The sequence below is a fragment of the Staurois parvus genome, unplaced genomic scaffold (assembly GCF_062004578.1).
Source record: "Staurois parvus isolate SC_StPar_1 unplaced genomic scaffold, SC_StPar_1.0 ptg001525l, whole genome shotgun sequence".
NCBI lineage: Eukaryota > Metazoa > Chordata > Amphibia > Anura > Ranidae > Staurois > Staurois parvus.
In genome coordinates, this window is record NW_028319321.1 from 229,993 (window position 1) to 255,619 (window position 25,627).

Sequence of the window (25,627 nt, forward strand, 5' to 3'; positions counted from 1 at the left end):
TGACCACTGCACTCTGTACTCTGTGATGTAAATCACATACTCCTGACCACTACACTCTGTACTCTGGGATGTAAATCACATACTCCTGACCACTACACTCTGTACTCTGGGATGTAAATCACATACTCCTGACCACTACACTCTGTATTCTGGGATGTAAATCACATACTCCTGACCACTGCACTCTGTACTCTGGGATGTAAATCACATACTCCTGACCACTACGTTCTGTACTCTGGGATGTAAATCACATACTCCTGACCACTACATTCTGTACTCTGGGATGTAAATCACATACTCCTGTCCACTACACTCTGTACTCTGGGATGTAAATCACATACTCCTGACCACTACACTCTGTACTCTGGGATGTAAATCACATACTCCTGACCACTACACTCTGTACTCTGGGATGGAAATCACATACTCCTGACCACTACACTCTGTACTCTGGGATGTAAATCACATACTCCTGACCACTACACTCTGTACTCTGGGATGGAAATCACATACCCCTGACCACTACACTTTGTACTCTGGGATGGAAATCACATACCCCTGACCACTACACTCTGTACTCTGGGATGTAACTCCTGACCACTGCACGTTGTTTGCAGGGCTGTATGAAGTAGTCTCCTGACCCCTGCACTCTGGGCCATTATTCATGGTGAACCAGAAACTGGATAACCTGTAAAGGCTTGTAAAGTGTCTCCTGTGAGAAATGTTTGGGCCCCAAAGATCCCCATCGTGGCCCCGACACACACAATTCTTTTCACTCAATAAATTCTTTATTATAGTTTTACTTCTAACAAGATTGTAATCATAGAATCAGGAAATAACAAAGGGAGGAATCCGATTGGTCAGGAAGATCCCTTGTCTGGAATGTGGGGGCGGAGTCATTATTATTGGTGTACAATACAATACACAACGTGTTCCATTATTATAACAAAGTATTGTAGAAAAGATCCCAACATGTGACATGGCTGAATGAATGCTGGTCATATTAGTTCATCTATTCTCTAAGTGGGGTGGTATCTATTGGGCCAATCCCTTTTACAAACCACACATAATATCGACCTTCAAAGTGAAAACAGAAACGATTTGCACAAAATCAAAGAGTAGAAATATTTTCCGGTGGATCCCCTCTACCCAGACCCCATATGTAGACATAGAACAACAAGCTGTGTTCCCTCTCGTGCCGCACTCCTCCAACCACCCAAACCCACACAGAAGCCAAGGGAAATAATGAGAGGAAGGTTCCCCCCTAGTTTGGGGCGGAGTTCTCCTTCCCTCCTGTTGGGGGATGGGAGAAGGATGGACTGAAGACAGAGAGACGCTTCGGGGTCACCACTGTTCTGTAGAGCCTTGAAATGAAGGCCATCAACTTCAGAAGTTCTTGTTGTCTGTGTAAAGTTCCCCGATAACGAGATCTGGGCTCTCCCGGCTTCTAGCTCTGTAACCCGCTATATCATTATCAGGAAACGCAACTCCGACACCCAAGAAGGGCTGAAGTTGTGTCCTTCATTTCCAGGATCTACTGAGCACTCTGCACCCCGACATTTACTGCACTTCATCCATGTCTTTGGGGGCCTCTCATCTCCTTATCAACTGTTTCTTCCATGATGAAGATCAGCCATGGAGTATATCTGAGGTGTATATCAGGGTATGCTTCTTCCCCACATGAGAGCTGGGATGTCCAGCAACATTCATCTAGAAGACATTTCCCGCACTCAAGGCACTAATACACCTCCAGGGTTGTGTGGGACCCCTGATGTACAGGAAGACAGGACTTCAGTGAGGAACATTTCCCTCACTCAGGACAGGAAAGTGGCTTCTCCCCTGTGTGACATCTCTGATGTCTGGAAAGATGGGACTTCCGTGAAAAACATTTTCCACACTCAGGACAGGAATACGGCTTCTCCCCCGTATGAGATCGCTGATGCGCGTGAAGATGGGACTTTGCTGAAAAACATTTCCCACACTCAGGACAGGAATACGGCTTCTCCCCTGTGTGAGATCTCTGATGTGTGTAAAGACTGGACTTCACTGAAAAACATTTCCCACACTCTAGACAGGAATATGGCTTTTCCCCTGTGTGAGATCTCTGATGTTTGTAAAGATTGGACTTCACTGAAAAACATTTCCCACACTCAGAACAGGAATACGGCTTCTCCTCCATGTGAGATCTTTTATGCACATTAAGATGGGATTTAGAACTGAAACATTTCCCGCACTCAGGACAGGAATATGGCTTCTCCCCCGTGTGAGATCTTTTATGCACATTAAGATGGTATGTAGAATGGAATCTCTTCCCGCACTCAGTACAGGAGAAGCTCTTCCCTGTTGGAAGGCCGGCCCGGTCCCGCACAGTCTGAGGTTCCTCAGGATACGAGGAATCCGATGGTCCATCTACACTGGGTGGTGCCGGATGGACATTGGAGGGAGCCAGGTTTTCTCCTGGACTATACTGTGTGATGTCCTCATCTTCTACTTTCCAGTCTGGAGACAAAGTGAGACAATCCTCGGAGATTTTCCTCATCTCCCGGCCATGGACTAAAATACAAAGACAGAGGATTACTAGACAGGAGCTGATTGGTTCCCCCAAACCAGGACTCCGCCCACATCAGGCAGCTTGGTCTCTGAGGAGCTTACAATTCCACCCTCAAGGGAACTAGGAAATGGCTCCTCTGATCTCCTACCAGGTCATTTCTTTATTCATGGACCTTAGTCAGAGAGTGAGGAAACAACCAGAACTGTCTTTTATAGGAGGGACAGTGATGAGGGGATTATAGGACGAGGGTCCCCACCCCCTCTATCACTCATCGCCATCTTCCCAACACAAGAAGTACTGCACTTCCTTATTTACTCCATGATTTAGTCATGAAGAACAGCGGGGCTGAGCCCCACCAGAGGTCAGAGAGTGAGGATGGGGGGAGAACAACCAAGATGAAGACTGGACTGATCCTGAAGACCACCATCATTGGGGTATTGACTCCTCCCTCATTATCACTTTCTGTTTAAGGGTCCAAAGTTGGAGGATGTTATCACATTATTATCACCATGTAAAAGTCTGTGCTCCAATCACATCATCCGATATAAAATGTCCAGCTGGGAGGAAATGGGTGTAACAAAAGAGAATCCATATTATGTGTATATATAGCAGTGGGGGGAGGGGGAGAGCAGAAGTCAGGACTATGGAATGTACAACATGGAGTTTATAGTGCAGGGGTCAGGAGTATGTAATGTACAACATGGAGTATATAGTGCAGGGGTCAGGAGTATGTAATGTACAACATAGAGTATATGGTGCAGGGGTCAGGAGTATGTAATGTACAACATAGAGTATATGTTGCAGGGGTCAGGAGTATGTAATGTACAACATAGAGTATATGGTGCAGGGGTCAGGAGGATGTAATGTACAACACAGAGTATATAGTGCAGGGGTCAGGAGTATGTAATGTACAACACAGAGTATATAGTGCAGGGGTCAGGAGTATGTAATGTACAACACAGAGTATATAGTGCAGGGGTCAGGAGTATGTAATGTACAACATAGAGTATATAGTGCAGGGTCAGGAGTATGAAATGTACAACAGAGTATATAGTGCAGGGGTCAGGAGTATGTAATGTACAACATAGAGTATATAGTGCAGGGGTCAGGAGTATGTAATGTACAACAGAGTATATAGTGCAGGGGTCAGGAGTATGTAATGTACAACATAGAGTATATAGTGCAGGGGTCAGGAGTATGTAATGTACAACATAGAGTATATGGTGCAGGGGTCAGGAATATGGAATGTACAACAGAGAGTATATAGTGCAGGGGTCAGGAGTATGTAATGTACAACATAGAGTATATAGTGCAGGGGTCAGGAGTATGTAATGTACAACATAGAGTATATAGTGCAGGGGTCAGGAGTATGTAATGTACAACACAGAGTATATAGTGCAGGGGTCAGGAGTATGTAATGTACAACATAGAGTATATAGTGCAGGGGTCAGGAGTATGTAATGTACAACATAGAGTATATGGTGCAGGGGTCAGGAATATGGAATGTACAACAGAGAGTATATAGTGCAGGGGTCAGGAGTATGTAATGTACAACATAGAGTATATAGTGCAGGGGTCAGGAGTATGTAATGTACAACAGAGTATATAGTGCAGGGGTCAGGAGTATGTAATGTACAACATAGAGTATATAGTGCAGGGGTCAGGAGTATGTAATGTACAACAGAGTATATAGTGCAGGGGTCAGGAGTATGTAATGTACAACATAGAGTATATAGTGCAGGGGCAGGAGGATGTAATGTACAACATAGAGTATATAGTGCAGCGGCAGGAGTATGTAATGTACAACATAGAGTATATAGTGCAGGGGTCAGGAATATGTAATGTACAACACAGAGTATATAGTGCAGGGGTCAAGAGTATGTAATGTACAACATAGAGTATATAGTGCAGGGTCAGGAGTATGGAATGTACAACAGAGTATATAGTGCAGGGGTCAGGAGTATGTAATGTACAACATAGAGTATATAGTGCAGGGGTCAGGAGTATGTAATGTACAACATAGAGTATATAGTGCAGGGGTCAGGAGTATGTAATGTACAACATAGAGTATATAGTGCAGGGGTCAGGACTCATAATATTGTATTCAGTAATCAGTGGACACTACAGACATATCCCTCCACCCGGCACAGCCAGCAGACCACAGAGCAAGGAACCCTGGGAGAAATGATTGGTCAGAGATCTTACTAGACCGGGCATGGGGAAGGAGAACCAAATCACATGTCCCAGGTGTCTATGTCAAGTAACGCCCATGAATCAGAATTTTCCTGCCAGCTGAACCCCAGAACCTCCATAAATCCAGTCTAGAGACATAAATTGTGTCTGCAGCACAGAGAAGGAAGATTATCCGAGAGAAATCCAGGAATACAGGACGGGGAACACAGCTCAGGAAAGTGACCAGGGGATTACAGGCTGATATCACCCAGTCCCCGCCCTACTCTGGACCAATCAGTGAGCAGTATGGGTGGAGGAATGGATTTAGTGTTCATGACCCACCTGTGCTGATCTCTGTAGGAGTGTCCTCCTCTATAAATGTCCCCGTTATTCCATCCTCCTCCATAGACTGCTGATCATCCCTCACATACGCCGCTTCTTCTTCTGCTTTCACCTCAAATTCTATATCGATTGGATCTCCACTCTAAATCAAGGAAATGAGAGAAAATATCATCTGTAAAATGTAAGATTTATGATTGTGACATCACACACAAAATCCACACATTGTCTCCCTTCACAGAAGCAGATCACATGTGATATGTCGGTACATTTCCCCTAAATACCGCATGCCATCCTGAAACTGTCCATTTCCTATCCCGTGTTGCGGTATTGACCACAAACACTGAACACGCTCAGTAAATACCGCATGAACAGGCGTTACATTCACAGAAGGAAATAAAGAATGAAATGCATGCGGTCATTAATTAGTGGTGGAGACATGCGGCATTCAGGAAATGTGTACTGCTTGGTAAAGAGTGGGCGGCCGTTGGCATCCTTAACAACCAGTAAACAACATGGTTGTTAGGGAGCGAGCGGCCGCCTCGTCCTAACCAACCGATAAATCTGAAAAAAAGAATTATCAGCAATGAAAAATTAAGGAAATGGTGTGGGGTCCCCCCCCTCGGGTCTGGTATGGATTTTGAGGGAGACCCCATTCCAAAATGAAAGAAATACATACCAGTCCCCTATCTGAGCATGCAGCCTGGCAGGTCAGTAAACGGGGGGATGAGCAACTGACCCCCCATCCTGAAACATACCAGTCCACGTGCCCTTAACATGGAGTGGATGCTCTGGGGCAGGGGGGCTTTGCTCCCCCAGAGCACCTTGTCAATGTTGATGGGGACAAGGGACTCCCCGCAACCCAGGCTAGTGGCTGTGGGGGTTTGCAGGCAGAGGACTTACAAAATTTAACAAGGGGGCCCTGAGATCCTTCACCCCATGTGAATGAGTATGGGGCACATGGTAGCCCTAATTATTCACCCCAAAAAAGTATTCTGTTAAATAGACAGCAGGCAGTTTTTGACAAATCCTTTATTAAAAAAGCAAAAATAAAGCAAAATGTCCCCCCGGTGTAGATCCATCATCAATCACGATGCTCCCTGTCACCGCTGACTCGGAAAGAAAAGCTCCGCTCCCAATGAAGACTCCCCTCTGTCTGACAGCTCTGCTGCCTCCTGCCACTAAATATACTAAGGGGCGGTGCCACTCGGTGACGTCACTGACCGGGGCATGTTGTATTGGTGATGTCACTGACCGGGGCATGTTGTATTGGTGATGTCACAAGAGGGCAAGGCTACCCAGTGATGTCACAGGGTAGCAGCGCTCCTTAGTTTATTTAGAAGTGGGAGGTGGCGGAGCTGTCAGATGTCAGGAGGGGAGCTTTGTTTTTTCTTCGAGTCAGCGATGACAGCGAGTATCGTGATTGGATCATTGATGGATCTACATCAGGGGATATTGTTCTTTTTTTTTGTTTTGTCAAAAAAAATTTCTTACCCTTTTTTGGTGAATGAAAAGGGGTACTATGTACTCTATACTCATTCACATTGTGGGGGGGCTGGGATCTGGGGGCCTCCTTGTTAAAGGTGGCTTCCAGATTCCAATAAGTCCCCCACCCACAGCCCCCCACAACCACTGCCCAGGGATGTGGGGAAGGGACCCTTGTCCCCATTGACATGGAGATAAGGTCCTTTTGGGGTGGCAGAGCGCCCCTGACCTGAAGCACCCACCCCATGTTGAGGGTATGTGGCCTGGTATGGTTCAGGAGGAAGGTGGGCACTCACTAAGGGTCTGGTATTGATTTTGGAGGGGAACCCACGCCTTTTTTAAATTATTTTGGCATCGGTGTTTCCCTAAAAATCCATACCAGACCTGTCACAGCTGTCAGCGAGGAACTTGGTGGCCGTCCGCTCCTTGTTTACTGGTTGTTGAGGACACTGGCGGCTGCCCTCTCCTTAACAACAAGCTATTTACAAGCTATGGACACCAGTGACACTGGTGTCCATGTTGCTATGGACACCAGTGGTAAATTCCCCGCAGGCTTCACTGCTAAAAAAACAGCATGCAGCATCTTACTACATACTGGGATACGGGAAGATACCGCTTTGTGATTGGAGCCCATAGTCTCTACAAGTCCATGTTCTAGATTCTCCATCCACCAACCTTGTAATAGTGAGGGATGGTGTGACCTTCCTGTGTGGAATCCCGGGAATACAGAGGATGGGGACATCTCTCTGGTGGGTTCCTGGTATTAGGTGGCTCCATCATATCCTTGTGTCCTTCTGAAAACTCCTCCATCACTCCATACTCCTCATCCTCCTCTTTATACTCTTCTTTAACATCAATATTATCATCCCCGAGGATTCCACTCTGAAAGATATAATAAAACATTCATTGTAACAAACATGCTGTGTATAAATCACAACTACCAATAATTGTCATCATCTACCTGATGATGGTGAGGGATGGTGTGACCTTCCTGTGTGGAATCCCGGGAATACAGAGGACGGGGACATCTCTCTGGTGGGTTCCTGGTATTAGGTGGCTCCATCATATCCTTGTGTCCTTCTGAAAACTCCTCCATCACTCCATACTCCTCATCCTCCTCTTTATACTCTTCTTTAACATCAATATTATCATCCCCGAGGATTCCACTCTGAAAGATATAATAAAACATTCATTGTAACAAACATGCTGTGTATAAATCACAACTACCAATAATTGTCATCATCTACCTGATGATGGTGAGGGATGGTGTGACCTTCCTGTGTGGAATCCCGGGAATACAGAGGACGGGGACATCTCTCTGGTGGGTTCCCATGACTGGATCCATCTGTAGGAAACACACACACTGACTGAATCCATTGTTTCTATGTGTTTATCAGATGATGGGGGATCTAGGTGGATCCTCCGTACTGCTCTCTCCTTTACAATAAAGTCTCCTCTTACCCGGTGATGTGAGGGGCGGCTGATTGTCCATCATGACGTCCTTGTAGAGATCCTTGTGTCCTTCTAAATACTCCCACTCCTCCATGGAGAAATAGACAGTGACACCCTGACACCTTATAGGAACCTGACACACACAATGATACAGTCACCATCCAGACACATCCCTTGTCTGTTACTGGAGAATGTCCCAGAATTCCCGGCACCGCTCACCTCTCCTGTCAGCAGCTCAGTGATCTCTCTGGTGACTTCTAGAATCTTCTTCTTTCTCTCTTCTATCAGGGAGGGAGGTGGAGGCAATGTGATGTCATATGATCTCCAGACTTCACAGGAGGAAAACTCTACATCTGAACACAAATAGTCACATCAAATGATATTCCCAGAATCCTCCTCACCTCTCCGGCCATTTCTCTGTTTATTAAAACCCCATTTCAGAATGAGGTGTAAGTTATCCCACACAGGACCCCCACACTACGCAGGGTAAAGCTTGGCATGAGCAATTCTGATGTCATTACATATAACAGGACAAACAGTTCTTCTCTGCTAGTGAGAACAACAAGTACCTGCTGACATCCTCAGAACATCAGAAAAAAAAGCCAGATGGAGGGACATTGGGAGGAGGAGCTGTGAGGTCAGTGTGATGTCATAGGATTCTCTGATCCTTGATGGAAGGACATTGGGAGGAGGGGCTGTGAGGTCAGTGTGATGTCATAGGATTCTCTGACTCTGGATGGAGGGACATTGGGAGGAGGAGCTGTGAGGTCAGTGTGATGTCATAGGATTCTCTGATCCTTGATGGAAGGACATTGGGAGGAGGGGCTGTGAGGTCAGTGTGATGTCATAGGATTCTCTGACTCTGGATGGAGGGACATTGGGAGGAGGAGCTGTGAGGTCAGTGTGATGTCATAGTGTGACGGGAGTGACTTTTGGGTGTGGGGGGACCGCTGTATTATCTTCCCAAATCATTATGTTGAAGTGACCCTGTGCCCGTTAGGGTACAAGGTGTGTAAATGTGAATGTCTTGATACAGTGAGGAACAGAAGTATTTGAACCCCCTACAATTTTGCAAGTTCTCCCACTTAGAAATCATGGAGGGGTCTGACATTCACATTGTAGGTGCATTCCCACTCTGAGAGACAGAATTAAAAAAAAAATCAGGAAATCCCATTGTATGATTTGTAAAGAATGTATTTGTCTCGCACTGCTGAACAGAAGTATTTGAACACCTAAGAAACAGCAAGAATTCTGGCTCTCAAAGACCTGTTACTGCGCCTTTACAAAGTCCACCTCTACTTCACTCATTCATCTAACTTAGTAGCACCTGTCTGAGCTCTTTAAAGACACCTGTCCACCCCACAGTCAGTCAGACGCCAACTACTACCATGGGCAAGACCAAAGAGCTGTCAAAAGACACCAGAGACAAAATTGAGGACCTCCACAAGGCTGGAAAGGGCTACGGGGCAATTGCCAAGCAGCTTGGTGAAAATAGATCAACTGTTGGAGCAATTGTTAGAAAATGGAAGAGGCTAAAGACGACTGTCAGTCTCCCTCGGACTGGGGCTCCATGCAAGATGTCACCTCGTGGGCTATCACTGATGATAGGAAAGGTGAGGAATCAGCCCAGAACTACAAGGGAGGAGCTGGTCAATGACATGAAGAGAGCTGGGACCACAGTTTCACAGGTCACTGTCGGTAGAACACTACGCCGTCATGGTTTCAAATCATGCATTGCACAGAAGGTTCCCCTGCTCAAGTCATCACATGTCCAGGTCCGTCTGAAGGTTGCCAATGACCATCTGGATGATCCAGAGGAGGCATGGGAGAAAGTCATGTGGTCAGATGAGACCAAAGTAGAACTTTTTGGTCTAAACTTCACTCGTCGTGTTTGGAGGAAAAAGAAGGATGAGTTGCATCCCAAGAAAACCATCCCTACTGTGAAGCATGGGGGTGGTAACATCATGCTTTGGGGGTGCTTTTCTGCGAAGGGGACAGGACGACTGCACTGTATTAAGGAGAGGATGAATGGGGCCATTTATTGTGAGATTTTCAGCAACAACCTCCTTCCCTCAGTCAGAGCATTGAAGACGGGTCGTGGCTGGGTCTTCCAACATGACAACGACCCGAAGCACACAGCCAGGAGAACCAAGGAGTGGCTCCGTAAGAAGCATATCAAGGTTCTGGAGTGGCCTAGCCAGTCTCCACACCTAAATCCAATAGAACATCTTTGGAGGGAGCTGAAATTCCATGCTGCTCAGTGACAGCCACGAAACCTGACAGATCTAGAGATCTGTGTGGAGGAGTCGGCCACAAGCCCTGTTGCAGTGCAAACCTGGTCAAGAACTACAGGAAACGTCTGACCTCTGTAATTGCAGACAAAGGCTTCTGTACCAAATATTAACACGGATCTTCTCAGGGGTTCAATTTCTTCTGTTCAGCAGTGCGAGACAAATACATTCTTTACAAATCATACAATAGGATTTCCTGAATTGTTTTTTTTTAATTCTGTCTCAGAGTGGGAATGCACCTACAATGTGAATGTCAGACCCTCCATGATTTCTAAGTGGGAGAACTTGCAAAATCGCAGGGTGTTCAAATACTTCTGTTCCTCACTGTATTGTGTATAGTGCGTGTTCCTTTGTCCCTGCCACATGGTTGCCTATTGTTCTATGCCATGTGCTTCATCAACTTGTTCTGTGTCATGCTGGCCAGCAAACTATTATGGGATGCATGTGTTCCTGTATTGTACTGCCATGTGGTTATTCCTTTGTCTCAGCCACATGGCTGTCTATTGTCCTTGCCATGTGCTATCTGTTAGGGACCAGCTCGTGGTAGCCTCTAGCGTTCCACAGACTAGAATTCCCCAGAATCTAAGCTCCGACCTGCTTGTCCACCAGAGCCCCTGATGGTGGGGATGGACTTGGAGCAAGCCGAGACCAGGTCGCGACCCCTGGGTACAACCAGCTGTGGTAGAGGCACCTGTCAGTGGTACGCAGCAGGTGAGAGTCTGATGTGAGGAGGTAGAGTAAGCAAGGTCAGACAGGCCGGGTCGGTAACAGCGGAGCAGGTCAGTACAAAACAGCAGGCAGAAGAATAAACGGGTCACGGTCCGGGTTTGGCAACAGGAGATCAAAAGTGCAGGAGCAGGCAGGAGAATGGTCAGGCAAGCCAGGAGTCAGAGCAGGAGAAGTCAGCAGATCAGGATCAGGCAGGGTCAGCAGCAAAGTAAACTCACAGGAAAGACCATACGGCACTTGAGCATTGCAAGAGCTGGGTTTAAATAGCCCGCACGACTCCTGACAGGCGCTCCTGGGTCCTAATGCTTGCCCGGCGCAGTCATTGGTGACAGGCACGTCTGGGTCCTAGTGCCCGCCTGCCTGTACATTTTGTCAGGACTCTACGCATGTGCGGATTTGATCGCCGCAGCAATCTTCCCATTCCCTGACACTATCCCATTGTTCTGTGTCTTGGTTGGATGGGGAGGGGTGATGAGGTGTTTCCTGCCCATACTGTACCCCTCCCCACTGATGGGGTGGGCTGATGAGGTGTTTCCTGTCCCTGGTTGTCTTTCCCCGCACTCTGTATGAAACATGTTTGTGTAAAATAAAGAGTTGTTGGCTTCCTGTTTTAAGAAGATCTGGGTGCTGTCTATTTCCTGAGGGATTCCAAGGATGTGGTCCAAGGATAATGATCGGACAGGGGAAGCTGCGGTATAATGGAATATACCCAAGAGTGATCGGGTTCCGGTTCCGTTACACATAGGATTCTCTGACTCCAGATGGAGGGACATTGGGAGGAGAATAGCAAGAAGGAGCTGAGAGACAAATGAGAATATTGCTCAGCCAATGGGAGATGATCTCAGCATGACTTCCATCATGAAGATGAGGGGGAGGAGAGGAAGTCACTGAAGGTGACCATAGATCCATGGAAATTCAGCTGGTTCAGCAGGGATCGCTCACATTTCCATCCATGTGTGGCCACTGCCGGATAAAAGCCACTCCCCCAGCGGCTGCAGCCAATAGCTTCAGTGCTGATCTGTGTATTCTGAGAGCGGAGGAGTCCCCCCATTGTCAGAATACAAGAGTGCAGTGGGGAGGATTCCCCCATCCACCTCCAATGTGTGGATGGGGGAATCACTTCAGGGTTTATGGTTATCCCGCTGGCTGAACGATAAAACTGAACCATGTAGGCCAGCTTTGGGAGCAAATATATTATCATCAACTCCTCCCCCTGAAGGGGTTCATCTGCATATTACCTCCTCTGCTGCCAGATCCAAGAATGTCTTCTCTCTGCTTCCTCCTTACTCACGTTTGCCCTGGAACTCCTGTCTGTATCTGACATCACTTCCTGTCTGTACCTGACATCACTTCCTGTATGTCTTCCATAGAGACTTCCTGTCTGGGTAGAAGTGAGATCCCCACCTTGTGGAGCTCAGAGGAACTGCAGCCCCGAGAAGCGTCTGGTAGTGTGACCCCGGCCTTGTGCTGGGTGTGTATGGACTGTAGATCCTTATAGAGGGGTCACCTCCACTCCCACCAAGGGGGACAGAAATATATGACTGCTCGGGGGACACATTTTGGCCCCTCTGATTTTGCAGTAAATGTGATTGCATTAGTCCCGTTGATTTTCGTATTTCCATGTAATAAAAGGTGTCACATGATGTCGGGTTCCCCTTTCTCTCCTCCCTGAGTGTGTATTTAGAGGCGGAGCTCCTGCTGTAATGGCGGTTGGAGGCGGAGTCTAGGAGGGAGACTGACAGAACCCGCAGCAGACTTGCAGGAGTGAGCGAGGAGGATCCGGTTCCTTTACCATCGGAGATGAGGAGCGTGTGAAGGATGTTTGTGACTCTGGGAGCTGAAAAGCTGGGAGTCCTATTGGTGTGGTGAGGGGGAAGCACTACTAGGGGGCGCCCTCACCATCCCGTGTACAAGAGGTGGAAGAAGGCGGGGTTACACTACAGCTGACACAGTTTGGAGGGCGGAGCACTTTCACACCTTATCAACTTTTCATTGATTGGTGGATTTTTGGAGTACAATAAGTAGATTGAAGGAGATGCAAAGTGGAAGCGGTGGACTTGCAGAGGACACTATACTGAGCACACAATATTGTCTGTCTCCATGAATTTGCACAGGATTTGAGATGATTTCCTATAGCAGCAAATCTGATGAGATGAATGAAGTGGGTGTAAAGTGGAAGCAGTGGATGTGCAGGGAGCAGCATCTTGAGCACAAAGCACTTTATGTTGTGGATGGATTTGAACACGGTTCAGTTTCCTTCATTTATTGATAAACCCCATAAGACCAATGAAGTGGGTGTAAAGTGGAAGCAGTGGATGTGCAGAGAATAGGATTTGGAGCCCCGAGCTCTTTATCTCTGAATGTCTCCACATATTTGTAGTGTATTTGTGATGATTTCTGTGCACACACAATAGGACAGCGCTGTGACACATAATGCTCTTCTAGATGACAGGGAATCCTTCCCTTTGTTACAGCAGCAGTCCGCTAGAAGGTTTTTGTAGGTTTGGAGTTGTTACACATAGCGCGGGTTTTATCCATTTATAGTGATGACATCATTGCCCAAATCTGGGGGTCACCAGCCATTTCCACCCTTTACTCCCAGCTGGGGGGCTTTGTATCCATATACCAGATGTTCTACAGGACTAAATCTGCCATCAATGTTACTGCAAAATCAAAGGGGCCAAAACCCCTCCCCCGAGCAGTCATATATTTCTGTCCCCCTTGGTGGGAGTGGAGGTGACCCCTCTATAAGGATCTACAGTTCATACACACCCAGCACAAGGCCGGGGTCACACTACCAGACGCTTCTCGGGGCTGAAGTTCCTCTGAGCTCCACAAGGTGGGGATCTCACTTCTACCCAGACAGGAAGTCTCGATGAAAGACAGGAAGTGATGTCATGTACAGAGAGGAAGTGATGTCAGGTACAGACAGGAAGTAGAGAGGAGACATTGGTGGAAGTAGCACCAGAGGAGGTAATAAGATGTTAGTCTCTAATTACACCCAGTAACCCCCCATCATGTCCATCCTCTTCCTCCATAGTCACGTCCATCCTCTTCCTCCATAGTCACGTCCATCCTCTTCCTCCATGGTCACGTCCGTCCTCTTCCTCCATGGTCACGTCCGTCCTCTTCCTCCATAGTCATGTCCGTCTTCTTCCTCCATAGTCATGTCCGTCCTCTTCCTCCATAGTCATGTCTGTCCCCTTCCTCCATAGTCATGTCCGTCCTCTTCCTCCATAGTCATGTCCGTCCTCTTCCTCCATAGTCACTGTGACGTCTTTTATCTCCAGCAGATGATGATACACACATATATAGTGTGGGAACCCAGATGAACCCCTTCAGGGGCAGAACATCCCCCACTTCCGGGGCCGGAACATTCTCCTCATTGTGGAGATAAATTCTAGTAATATGGTCCTCTAAACAAACAGCACTGACAATAAATAGACAAGACAAGGACCATCCTGACCATACATGGCCTACAAAGGGCAATGATGACACTACACAGGCAGCCAATGGGCAATCATTACACTATGCAGCCAACACAATGATGGAGTGCCGGGGTCAGGAGTATGGAGCATAGAGCCCCTTACATTGCTGCTCAGGAGGAAGGAAACATTCCCCAGCCGGCCATGAAGAATATGTTCCATCATTGGTGTCAGAGGGAGGGAAATACTGAGAGGTCTGAGGGAAGTAGAGGAGCTGAGGGGTCTCTCAGGGGATACTGAGGATGAGGAACTTTGGGGCCCCTTAAGGGTAGTGGAGCTCAGGGCCTTAAGGAGGAAGAGTAGTTGAAGGACTCTGGGCCCTTGGTGGGCACTTTTCTTAGAGGACATTGGTTTCTGCAGCATTGCCTAAAAGGTAGTCAGGGGATCAGTGCTATACATCTTCAGGAGACACTCCAATACCCTCCCATGACACAGGCTCTGGCAGTGCCCGGTGCTGGAATTCAGAGCCCCAGGAACCCACCACCACTCTGTACAATGTCCTGGATTCCAGAGAATTCTTGGCAACCAAGAGAACCCCCTGCTGTCCTCCTACCCACACTGGGCTGCCATTGGAGGGAAGAGAACAGACTCCTCCCCCACAGCTCTCTACTCCACCAGCAGCATCCTCCTGCTATCCCATCCAATCCCTTCTCTTACTGAAGAGAGTGACAGTGACATCACTCCTGTCAGTCAGCAGGCTGCTGGAGATTGGAGCCTTGCAGCCGGAGCTCTGCCAATTATCCTGATTAACAGGGAACTCCGGCCAAAAGTCATCAAGTTCCCCTTCCTGGAACTCATGATGACCCAACATTGACCTCACAGCACTGCCTCAGAGCAAACAAGTCATAGGAAGGATCAGATTTATCATTCCTTGTCTGCAGATCTAATACTCATCAAAACCAGTTCAGAGACCAAACAAACCCAACAGAGAAAAGGGGATTTCTGATCTGGATGGACAAGAGGGTCCCGGGACCTCAAATATGCATCAAACACTAAACACTCCAAACTAAATGTGTTTCCAGGAGGACAGAAGTCCTGAACTGGTTCCCACCCGGCCTATTGTACAATGATGGCGGACAGGACCTCTCCTTCTGGAAGGAGGTTGTATGATGTCCTCCCACTCTTGCTGTGCAGGTGGAGGGGGACGCAGCATGGTGATTGGTGGGGAGCTGTGTCCCTCGAGCTCAACGCATCACTGATCAGGGAAAAGATCCAATGATGTTGTCTCTTTACCATGTGATCAGCTGTATCCAATCACAGCTGATCACATGTTAACAAAAGCCGGTTATTGGGATTTCCTGTCCTCAGCGCTGTCACTGTCTGAGGAAAGGAAAACTGATAACCGGCTTTCCTGTGACAGGGGACATTTACTGTGATTAGTAGTGCCCACCAGTGCAGCCCCATCAGTGCAGCATATCAGTGCCCATTAGTGCAGCCCCATCAGTGCAGCATATCAGTGCCCATTAGTGCAGCATATCAGTGCCCATTAGTGCAGCCCCATCAGTGCAGCATATCAGTGCCCATTAGTGCAGCCCCATCAGTGCAGCATATCAGTGCCCATTAGTGCAGCCCCATCAGTGCAGCATATCAGTGCCCATCAGTGCAGCATATCAGTGCAAGCCCATTAGTGCAGCATATCAGTGCCCATCAGTGCAGCATATCAGTGCCTCTTCATCAATGCAGCTTTTTCAGTGCCATTCAGTGAAGGAGAAAAATAGCTTTTTTTGCAAAATTTTATAACAAACGAAGAAAAAAGCTTTTTTTTCTTCAAAATTGTTGGTCTTTTTTTGTTTGTTTAGCAATAAATGACCCCTGCCCCGTTCCCCCCCCCTCCCAGTGGTGAATTAATACTGTACCACCAAAAGAAAGCTCTATCTGTCTAAAAAATGATACAAATGTCATTTGGGTTCAGTGTTGCATGACCACGCAAGGCCACAGGAGGACACGGAGGTGACACCGGGTTAGGACAGGAAGGGGAAGTGGGCTCGGAGATATGGAGACACACAGTATAAATAGGACCATCTACCACCAGCAGCCAATCCTCTTACAGCCCCCTAGAGGAGGGGAAATGCGTCAGTGACAGCTGCGGTGATGTAATTCCCGAATGGTGAGACTCATGTGGATGGGACACTTTCGGTCGGACATTTTGCTTGTATATTATATACAAATGTGAGTGTAGATGGTTTGCTGTAAAGGAAGTTTGTAATAAATGGAATGACACCATGTGGGTGATTGTTGTTATCTCCTCCCTGCATACATCATGAGATGAACCATCAGTTGTATGATATATTGGGGGGGGGAATTGTACACAATCATCCAGGAGGACTACAAGCTCCAGACTAACCAGGACCATGACAGCACATAGGACTCCTATTCCAGTGTAAGAGTCCACATCCTGTGGTGGGGGAGGGGGAGCACTGAAAGGAGAGCACTGGAGGGCAGCACTGGAGGGGAGCACTGGAGGGGGAGCACTGGAGGGGAGCACTGGAGGGGTAGCACTGAGGGGGAGTACTGGAGGGTCAGCACTGGAGGGGCAGCACTGGAGGGGGGGGCACTGGAGGGGGGGCACTGGAGGGGAGCACTGGAGGGGGAGCACGAGATCTGCACTTGGATGAAAGGAGGAGCACAAGGCACTTTATTCCGCACGGTCGGTTGGTGCAGTGTGATTGGAGAGGCACAAGGCACTTTATTCCGCACGGTCGGTTGGTGCAGTGTGATTGGAGAGGCACAAGGCACTTTATTCCGCACGGTCGGCGCAGTGTGATTGGAGGAGCACAAGGCACATTATTCCGCACGGTTGGTTGGCGCAGTGTGATTGGAGGAGCACAAGGCACTTTATTCCGCACGGTCGGTTGGCGCAGTGTGATTGGAGAGGCACAAGGCACTTTATTCCGCACGGTCGGTTGGCGCAGTGTGATTGGAGAGGCACAAGGCACTTTATTCCGCACGGTCGGTTGGCGCAGTGTGATTGGAGAGGCACAAGGCACTTTATTCCGCACGGTCGGTTGGCGCAGTGTGATTGGAGAGGCACAAGGCACTTTATTCCGCACGGTCGGTTGGCGCAGTGTGATTGGAGGAGCACAAGGCACTTTATTCCGCACGGTTGGTTGGCGCAGTGTGATTGGAGGAGCACAAGGCACTTTATTCCGCACGGTCGGTTGGCGCAGTGTGATTGGAGAGGCACAAGGCACTTTATTCCGCACGGTCGGTTGGCGCAGTGTGATTGGAGAGGCACAAGGCACTTTATTCCGCACGGTCGGTTGGCGCAGTGTGATTGGAGAGGCACAAGCACATCAACTGATATAAAAGAACTATTAATATCGATTTTATTTTTCTATTCAGTATTTATGAGGGATTTATATTGAATTTGGATGGATTTTCATGCAGTTGGACACGTTGGGAATGGGACACACTTTTTGCCCAGACTAGGCAGAGCCTAGAATAGTACTGTATATGACCGCACAATTGTCATCCAAACTGCGACAGCACTGACATCTGAAAAGTGTTCTGGTCAGGAAGGGGGTGGAAGTGTCCGGTGACCAATACATCCAAATATACTCACTGGCCTTCCTATCAGGTCCACCTGTTCAATTGCTGGGTAACACAAACTGCTAATCAGCCAATCACATGGCAGCAACTCAATGCATTTAGGCATCTAGACATGGTGAAGACAACTTGCTGAAGTTCAAACTGAGTATCAGAATGGGAAAGAAAGGGGATTAAAGGGACTTTGAATATTTTGTGGTTGTTGGTGTCAGGCAAGCTGGTCTGGGTATTTCAAAAACTGCGGATCTACTGGGATTTTCCCACACAATCATCTCTGAGGTTTACAGAGAACGGTCCGAAAAAGGGAAAATATCCAGTGAGCTGCAGTTGCATGGAGGAAAAAGGCTTTGCATATGTCAGAGAAGAATGGGCAGACTGGTTGCTGTGCCATTCAGATGGTAAGGTCAGAATTTGGCCTAAACAACATGAAAGCATCGATCCATCCTGCCTTGTATCAACGGTTCAGGCTGGTGGTGTCATGGTGGGGGGGAGATTTTCTTGGCACTAGCAAGGTGGACATAATAAAGTGGCCGGTGAGTGTAATTCTTACTTTCATTTTCCAAAGTTATCCGTCTACAAGGAGACCTGTATAGATCACATGATGGCACCAATGAGGATGGAGGAGGACCGGAGTCACATGACTGAGAAGATACTAAACCTCACCCTGGAGATCATCTACCTGCTGACCGGAGAGGTGAGGAGGATTCTGGGAGGTCACATGACATCACTTATCTCTATTAATAAAACACAGACCTGACCGGAGAGGTGAGGAGGATTCTGGGAGACATCCCTCTTATCTCTATTAATAAAACACAGACCTGACCAGAGAGGTGAGGAGGATTCTGGGAGGTCACATGACATCACTGTCATCTCTGTTAAAAAAACACAGACCTGACCGGAGAGGTGAGGAGGATTCTGGGAGGTCACATGACATCGCTCTCATCTCTACTAATAAAACACAGACCTGACCGGAGAGGTGAGGAGGATTCTGGGAGGTCACATGACATCACTCTTATCTCTATTAATAAAACACAGACCTGACCGGAGAGGTGAGGAGGATTCTGGGAATCTAACATGATATTCCTATTGGTTCCTCAATACAGAGATTTCCTCTTCTGAAGTCAGGTGATCATATGACCATCACAGTGCCTCCATGTGACTCCCTAAACCCTGAGAGACACAACATGCAGAAGATTCTAGAAGTCACCAAGAAGATGATGGAGCTGCTGACAGGAGAGGTAAGCGGTGCCGGGAATTCTGGGACATTCTCCAGTAACAGACAAGGGATGTGTCTGGATGGTGACTGTATCATTGTGTGTGTCAGGTTCCTATAAGGTGTCAGGGTGTCACTGTCTATTTCTCCATGGAGGAGTGGGAGTATTTAGAAGGACACAAGGATCTCTACAAGGACGTCATGATGGACAATCAGCCGCCCCTCACATCACCGGGTAAGAGGAGACTTTATTGTAAAGGAGAGAGCAGTACGGAGGATCCACCTAGATCCCCCATCATCTGATAAACACATAGAAACAATGGATTCAGTCAGTGTGTGTGTTTCCTACAGATGGATCCAGTCATGGGAACCCACCAGAGAGATGTCCCCGTCCTCTGTATTCCCGGGATTCCACACAGGAAGGTCACACCATCCCTCACCATCATCAGGTAGATGATGACAATTATTGGTAGTTGTGATTTATACACAGCATGTTTGTTACAATGAATGTTTTATTATATCTTTCAGAGTGGAATCCTCGGGGATGATAATATTGATGTTAAAGAAGAGTATAAAGAGGAGGATGAGGAGTATGGAGTGATGGAGGAGTTTTCAGAAGGACACAAGGATATGATGGAGCCACCTAATACCAGGAACCCACCAGAGAGATGTCCCCGTCCTCTGTATTCCCGGGATTCCACACAGGAAGGTCACACCATCCCTCACTGTTGCAAGGTTGGTGGGATGGAGGATCTAGAACATGGACTTGTAAAGATTATGTGTGGATTGTTTATGTGACCTTACATTTTACAGATGATATTTTCTCTCATTTCCTTGATTTAGAGTGGAGATCCAATCGATATAGAATTTGAGGTGAAAGCAGAAGAAGAAGAGGCGTATGTGAGGGATGATCAGCAGTCTATGGAGGAGGATGGAATAACGGGGACATTTATAGAGGAGGACACTCCTACAGAGATCAGCACAGGTGGGTCATGAACACTAAATCCATTCCTCCACCCATACTGCTCACTGATTGGTCCAGAGTAGGGCGGGGACTGGGTGATATCAGCCTGTAATCCCCTGGTCACTTTCCTGAGCTGTGTTCCCCGTCCTGTATTCCTGGATTTCTCTCGGATAATCTTCCTTCTCTGTGCTGCAGACACAATTTATGTCTCTAGACTGGATTTATGGAGGTTCTGGGGTTCAGCTGGCAGCAAAATGTTCATTTTTACCATAAGCATTGCATAATGTAGGCACCCAGGACATGTGACTGGGGTCTCCTGCCTTGTGCCTGACTCTTCCAGGGGACCTTCTCTGTTATCTGCTGGCTGTGCCGGGTGGAGGGATATGTCTGTAGTGTCTCAGACCCAAGTCACTGAGTGCAGTCTCAGGAGATGGGAGGCAGCGGTGTGGGATCTCTGCAGTAAACATTTAATCTTCCACTGATTACTGAATACAATATTATGAGTCCTAACCATTACACTGTATACTCTATGTTGTGCATTACATACACAGAAAAAAATGGCAGTTGACTAGTGCATGACCGCCTACAAAGTGGTTAATTAAATCCCATGCGGAGTAATATTCACTACAAAAATTCAATGCAATGTTGTATTTATTAGATCACATGGATCATAGAAAGGTTGACATTAACATGGTGAACACGTTGCAATCATAATAAAATCAGAGAATTAAAATGAAAGAACCGTTCAGCGTCTTCACAAACGGCTGTATGGGCAAGAATAGGTCCATATGAGGCAATGGAGTTTCCTTTCTGTATTCATCAGCAATAAAGTTCCATATATATCATCCTAGTGAAGTAAAGTTCTTCTTGGACTGTTCCTTCGTAAAACACAATGAAACTGGATGAACTCCTAGAGAATAAATCATGGAAAAATGATGAATGCAGAGGAAACAAGGGATAGTCATTTTTCATTCACCTAAAAGGATGCACATGCTCAGATAGCCATGTATAGCTCTCCTTCACCTTCTTATTGGCTGTGCCATCATGAATATGTAATAGATGTGAAACCTTCCTGGATAACCAATAAATATTTAAACTAGTGTAGCGCTAAACATTCACTAAAACAAATCCTATATAATTTATGTGAATAATAGTGATAGAATCCTACATAATACGTACACTCTGTGATTAGTGCTATAAACCTCTCAGTGCTCTTGTGTGCCACTTAATTCATACAAGTATGTTATTATATCCCATAAAACAACACTATTTTATATTTCATTATTATACATACATTTTGTGAGAGTGCCACTTCCAAATAAACCAATATCATGTGATGGTGCCACATCAACTTAATCCATAGTCCAATGTTCAAAATCCAAATCAATATGCTCCAAGTGATATCACATATACATGCAGTGTGTCTTTATATATACAGTGCCACTCGTGTAAACACCCTGAAGAAGTCACGAGACCACGTGACGTAATGCGTAGGCACGCTAAGACGCAATTTCCGGTGTCCGGAGTGACGCACTTCCGGTACGGGACGCCATTTTCCAGGTTATCAGGAAGTAAAACACATGTGTGCAGTTTGCCCATACAGGGGAAAGGAAGATTGCTGTACACCAAATGTGAGTTACTCTTTGCTGTTTTTCAATTAAACTCTGGCATATTGGAAATATTACTCTATGGAGGATCTCTCTTTTTTGACTCACTAATATGTGAGTGAGAGTTTACAGAGAATCGCTGGTGAGGATCCTATAAGGCACCAAGGTGAAGGTGTGGAGGAGGCCAAATAGGAGGAGTATCAGAGAGGTACCAAACCAGGATTCTTGAGGATCCAGGGTGATCCTAAAGGCTTGTAGGCCCCTAGGGGTCACTGGAAGGAGGTGAGGAGGCATTGCAGCCGAAGTGGAAAGGAGGGTGTTCACACGAGTGGCACTGTATGTATAAAGACACACTGCATGTATATGTGATATATACATGAGTGATAAAGGGGGTGGAGCCCCTCGTCCTATAATCCCCTCATCACTGTCCCTCCTATAAAAGACAGTTCTGGTTGTTTCCTCACTCTCTGACTAAGGTCCATGAATAAAGAAATGACCTGGTAGGAGATCAGAGGAGCCATTTCCTAGTTCCCTTGAGGGTGGAATTGTAAGCTCCTCAGAGACCAAGCTGCCTGATGTGGGCGGAGTCCTGGTTTGGGGGAACCAATCAGCTCCTGTTTAGTAATCCTCTTTGTCTTTCTATTTTAGTCCATGGCCGGGAGATGAGGAAAACCTCCGAGGATTGTCTCACTTTGTCTCCAGACTGGAAAGTAGAAGATGAGGACATCACACAGTATAGTCCAGGAGAAAACCCGGCTCCCTCCAATGTCCATCCGGCACCACCCAGTGTAGATGGACCATCGGATTCCTCGTATCCTGAGGAACCTCAGACTGTGCGGGACCGGGCCGGTCTTCCAACAGAGAAGAGGTTTCCCTGTACTGAGTGTGGGAAGGATTTCTGTTCTAAATACCATCTTAATGTGCATAAAAGATCTCACACGGGGGAGAAGCCGTATTCCTGTCCTGAGTGCGGGAAATGTTTTTCAGTGAAGTTTCGTCTGCACAGACATCAGAGATCTCACACAGGGGAGAAGCCGTATTCCTGTCCTGAATGCGGGAAATGTTTTTCACATAAGACCCATCTTTGCAGACATCAGAGATCTCACATGGGGGAGAAGCCATATTCCTGTCCTGAGTGTGGGAAATGTTTTTCAGAGAAGTCCAGTTTTCACACACATCAGAGGTCTCACAAGAAGCCATATTCCTGTCCTGAGTGCGGGAAATGTTTTTCAGTGAAGTTTCGTCTGCACAGACATCAGAGATCTCACACAGGGGAGAAGCCATATTCCTGTCCTGAGTGCGGGAAAAGTTTTTCAAGGAAGTTCGATCTTTCCACACATCAGAAATCTCACATGGAGGAGAAGCCATATTCCTGTCCTGAGTGTGGGAAATGTTTTTCAGAGAAGTCCAGTTATCACAAACATCAGAGATCTCACAAGAAGCCATATTCCTGTCCTGAGTGCGGGAAATGTTTTTCAGTAAAGTTCCGTTTGTGCAGACATCAGAGATCTCACACAGGGGAGAAGCCATATTCCTGTCCTGAGTGTGGGAAATGTTTTTTAATGAAGTCCCATCTTTCCACACATCAGAAATCTCACACAGGGGAGAAGCCATATTCCTGTCCTGAGTGCGGGAAATATTTTTCACGGAAGTTCAATCTTGTCAAACATCAGAGATCTCACACGGGGGAGAAGCCACTTTCCTGTCCTGAGTGAGGGAAATGATCCTCACTGAAGTCCTGTCTTCCTGTACATCAGGGGTCCCACACAACCCTGGAGGTGTATTAGTGCCTTGAGTGCGGGAAATGTCTTCTAGATGAATGTTGCTGGACATCCCAGCTCTCATGTGGGGAAGAAACACCCCCTGATATACACCTCAGATATACTCCATGGCTGATCTTCATCATGGAAGAAACAGTTCATAAGGAGATCAGAGGTCCCCAAAGACATGGATGAAGTGTGGGACCGGCTTGGCCATTGATGGCAGGAGAAGAATAAAAATGGAGTCCTGACCTAGATCACTGGGCTGACTTCTCATTGGGGTGCAGCCTATAAGCTAGAGATGGTCTGCACCTAAATGGAAGGGGGTCTGCTGTGCTGGGGGAGGGGTTTATGGGAAGGCTGGAGGAGTATATAAACTAGGATGGAGGGGGAGGGAAAATTTGATTATAACGGGATAGACAGATCAGACGGGTCAGTACTTATTGGGGTGGAATAGGGAAAGATGGGGGAGGGCTATGGCAGATGATAAGAAGGTTCCCATATTACAAACAACCAGTGGAATTGGTACCATTTGGATGAAAATAAAAAATACAGAAAATCCGTGTGAACAAGGTGTCAGTGAATGAAAGTGTTTGTTCACCAATGCCAGAAGTGTGCCCAGCACAATAGGTGAGTTGGAAGGTTTGGTGCATGAAGAGAACTAGGATTGAATTGGTATTGCTGAATCTTGGCTTCATTCCTCACATGACTGGGCCATTCATATTCCTGACTAGGTTCTCTTTCGGAGAGACGGGGGAAATAGGAAAGGTGGTGGTGTCTGTCTCTATGTGAGAAGTGATCTCAGAGCGAGTGTGAAAGAGGACCTAGTTGATGGAGAGTGTGATGAGGCTGAAGTATTATGGGGGGCGGTACTACAAAGGTCATCATTGGAGTTTGTTATAGGCCTCCTGGTGTTAATGAGAAGGTGAAGACTCAGCTTCTCCCACAGATGGAAAGTGCTGCAAGGGCTGGGACAGTGATAATAATGGGGGATGGTAACTACCCGGAAACTGACTGGTGTAATGATACTACAGGAACAGTTAAAGGACAAAAATGTATAAACCTACTACAGGACAATTTTATGGTACAGTCATAGAGGCCCCAACTAGGAATGATGCTCTGCTGGACCTGGTCATCTCCAACCATGCAGAGCTTATTACGAATGTCCATATAAAAGAACATCTGGGTAGCAGTGACCATAACATGATTTCATTTATTATTAGCTGTAAACAGCAAGCACATACGGGAAAAATAAAAATGCTCAATTTTAAGAGAGCTAAATTTCCAAGGCTGAGATTGCTCTCCAAGACTTAGACTGGGAGGGAATATTGGCATCGATGAACACAACACAGAAATGGGAGTTCTTCACAAAGACTGTATGTGACCACACTGCAAAATATATTCCCATGGGCAACAAGTATAAAAGGCTACAAATCCAACCTATGTGGCTTACGGCCAAAGTTACAAAAGCTATAGATAATAAGAAAAGAGCTTTTATTAAATATAACAATGAAGGAACGCGATCATCGTTTACACATTACAAAGAATAGAACAGAATATGCAAAAAGGAAATAAAGGTGCAAAAATTGAAAACGAATGACAGAAAGATATCAGGACGACCCCAAAACATTCCTCCAATATATGAATAGTAGAAAGGTCCGGTCCCAGCATGTAGGTCCTTTACAGAACCATCTAGAGGGGGGGACAAAGAGAAGGACAATGTATGAAATCCCTTCTTCAGCTCTGTGTATACAAAGGAGCATGGGGGGGGCTCTTGTCCATAATGGGCGTGGTACTGACAACCCCCAGATGATCCACATTGGCTCACAATTGATATGATGCAGAAATATTTGTACAGAATAAAGGTGAATAAAGCCCCTGGACCGGATGGCAGACACCCACGGGGCCTTAAAGAATTCAGCTCTGTCATCTCACAGCCATTGTTTCTCATTGTTAGGGACTCTTTAATGACTGGCATAGTACCACTGGATTGGTGTAAGGCCAATGTGGGGCCAATATTTATAAAGGGGTCA

At 46.8% G+C, this 25,627-nt stretch overlaps 2 protein-coding genes and 1 long non-coding RNA gene across 3 annotated transcripts; 1 reads left to right on the forward strand and 2 right to left on the reverse strand.

The window, feature by feature from the left end:
• Window positions 1-766: 766 nt before the first annotated feature.
• Window positions 767-7,450, reverse strand: LOC149435378 (uncharacterized). The gene is made up of 3 exons (XM_089662711.1): window positions 7,223-7,450; window positions 5,066-5,207; window positions 767-2,553 (listed from the first exon to the last, which is right to left on the reverse strand). Exons 1-3 carry the CDS (start codon window positions 7,448-7,450, stop codon window positions 1,811-1,813), a joined length of 1,113 nt encoding a protein of 370 aa, XP_089518837.1. The 3' UTR covers window positions 767-1,810.
• Window positions 7,451-7,798: 348 nt separating this feature from the next.
• On the reverse strand, window positions 7,799-8,354 carry LOC149435379 (uncharacterized). Its single transcript, XR_016308495.1, has 3 exons — window positions 8,219-8,354; window positions 8,009-8,132; window positions 7,799-7,892 (listed from the first exon to the last, which is right to left on the reverse strand). It is a non-coding gene; the product is annotated as an uncharacterized LOC149435379 (long non-coding RNA).
• Window positions 8,355-19,208: 10,854 nt separating this feature from the next.
• On the forward strand, window positions 19,209-23,685 carry LOC149435380 (uncharacterized). Its single transcript, XM_089662709.1, has 6 exons — window positions 19,209-19,288; window positions 19,375-19,498; window positions 19,615-19,712; window positions 19,792-19,998; window positions 20,107-20,248; window positions 22,483-23,685. The coding sequence occupies exons 1-6, from the start codon at window positions 19,235-19,237 to the stop codon at window positions 23,547-23,549; spliced, it is 1,692 nt and encodes a 563-aa protein (XP_089518835.1). The 5' UTR covers window positions 19,209-19,234; the 3' UTR covers window positions 23,550-23,685.
• Window positions 23,686-25,627: the final 1,942 nt, after the last annotated feature.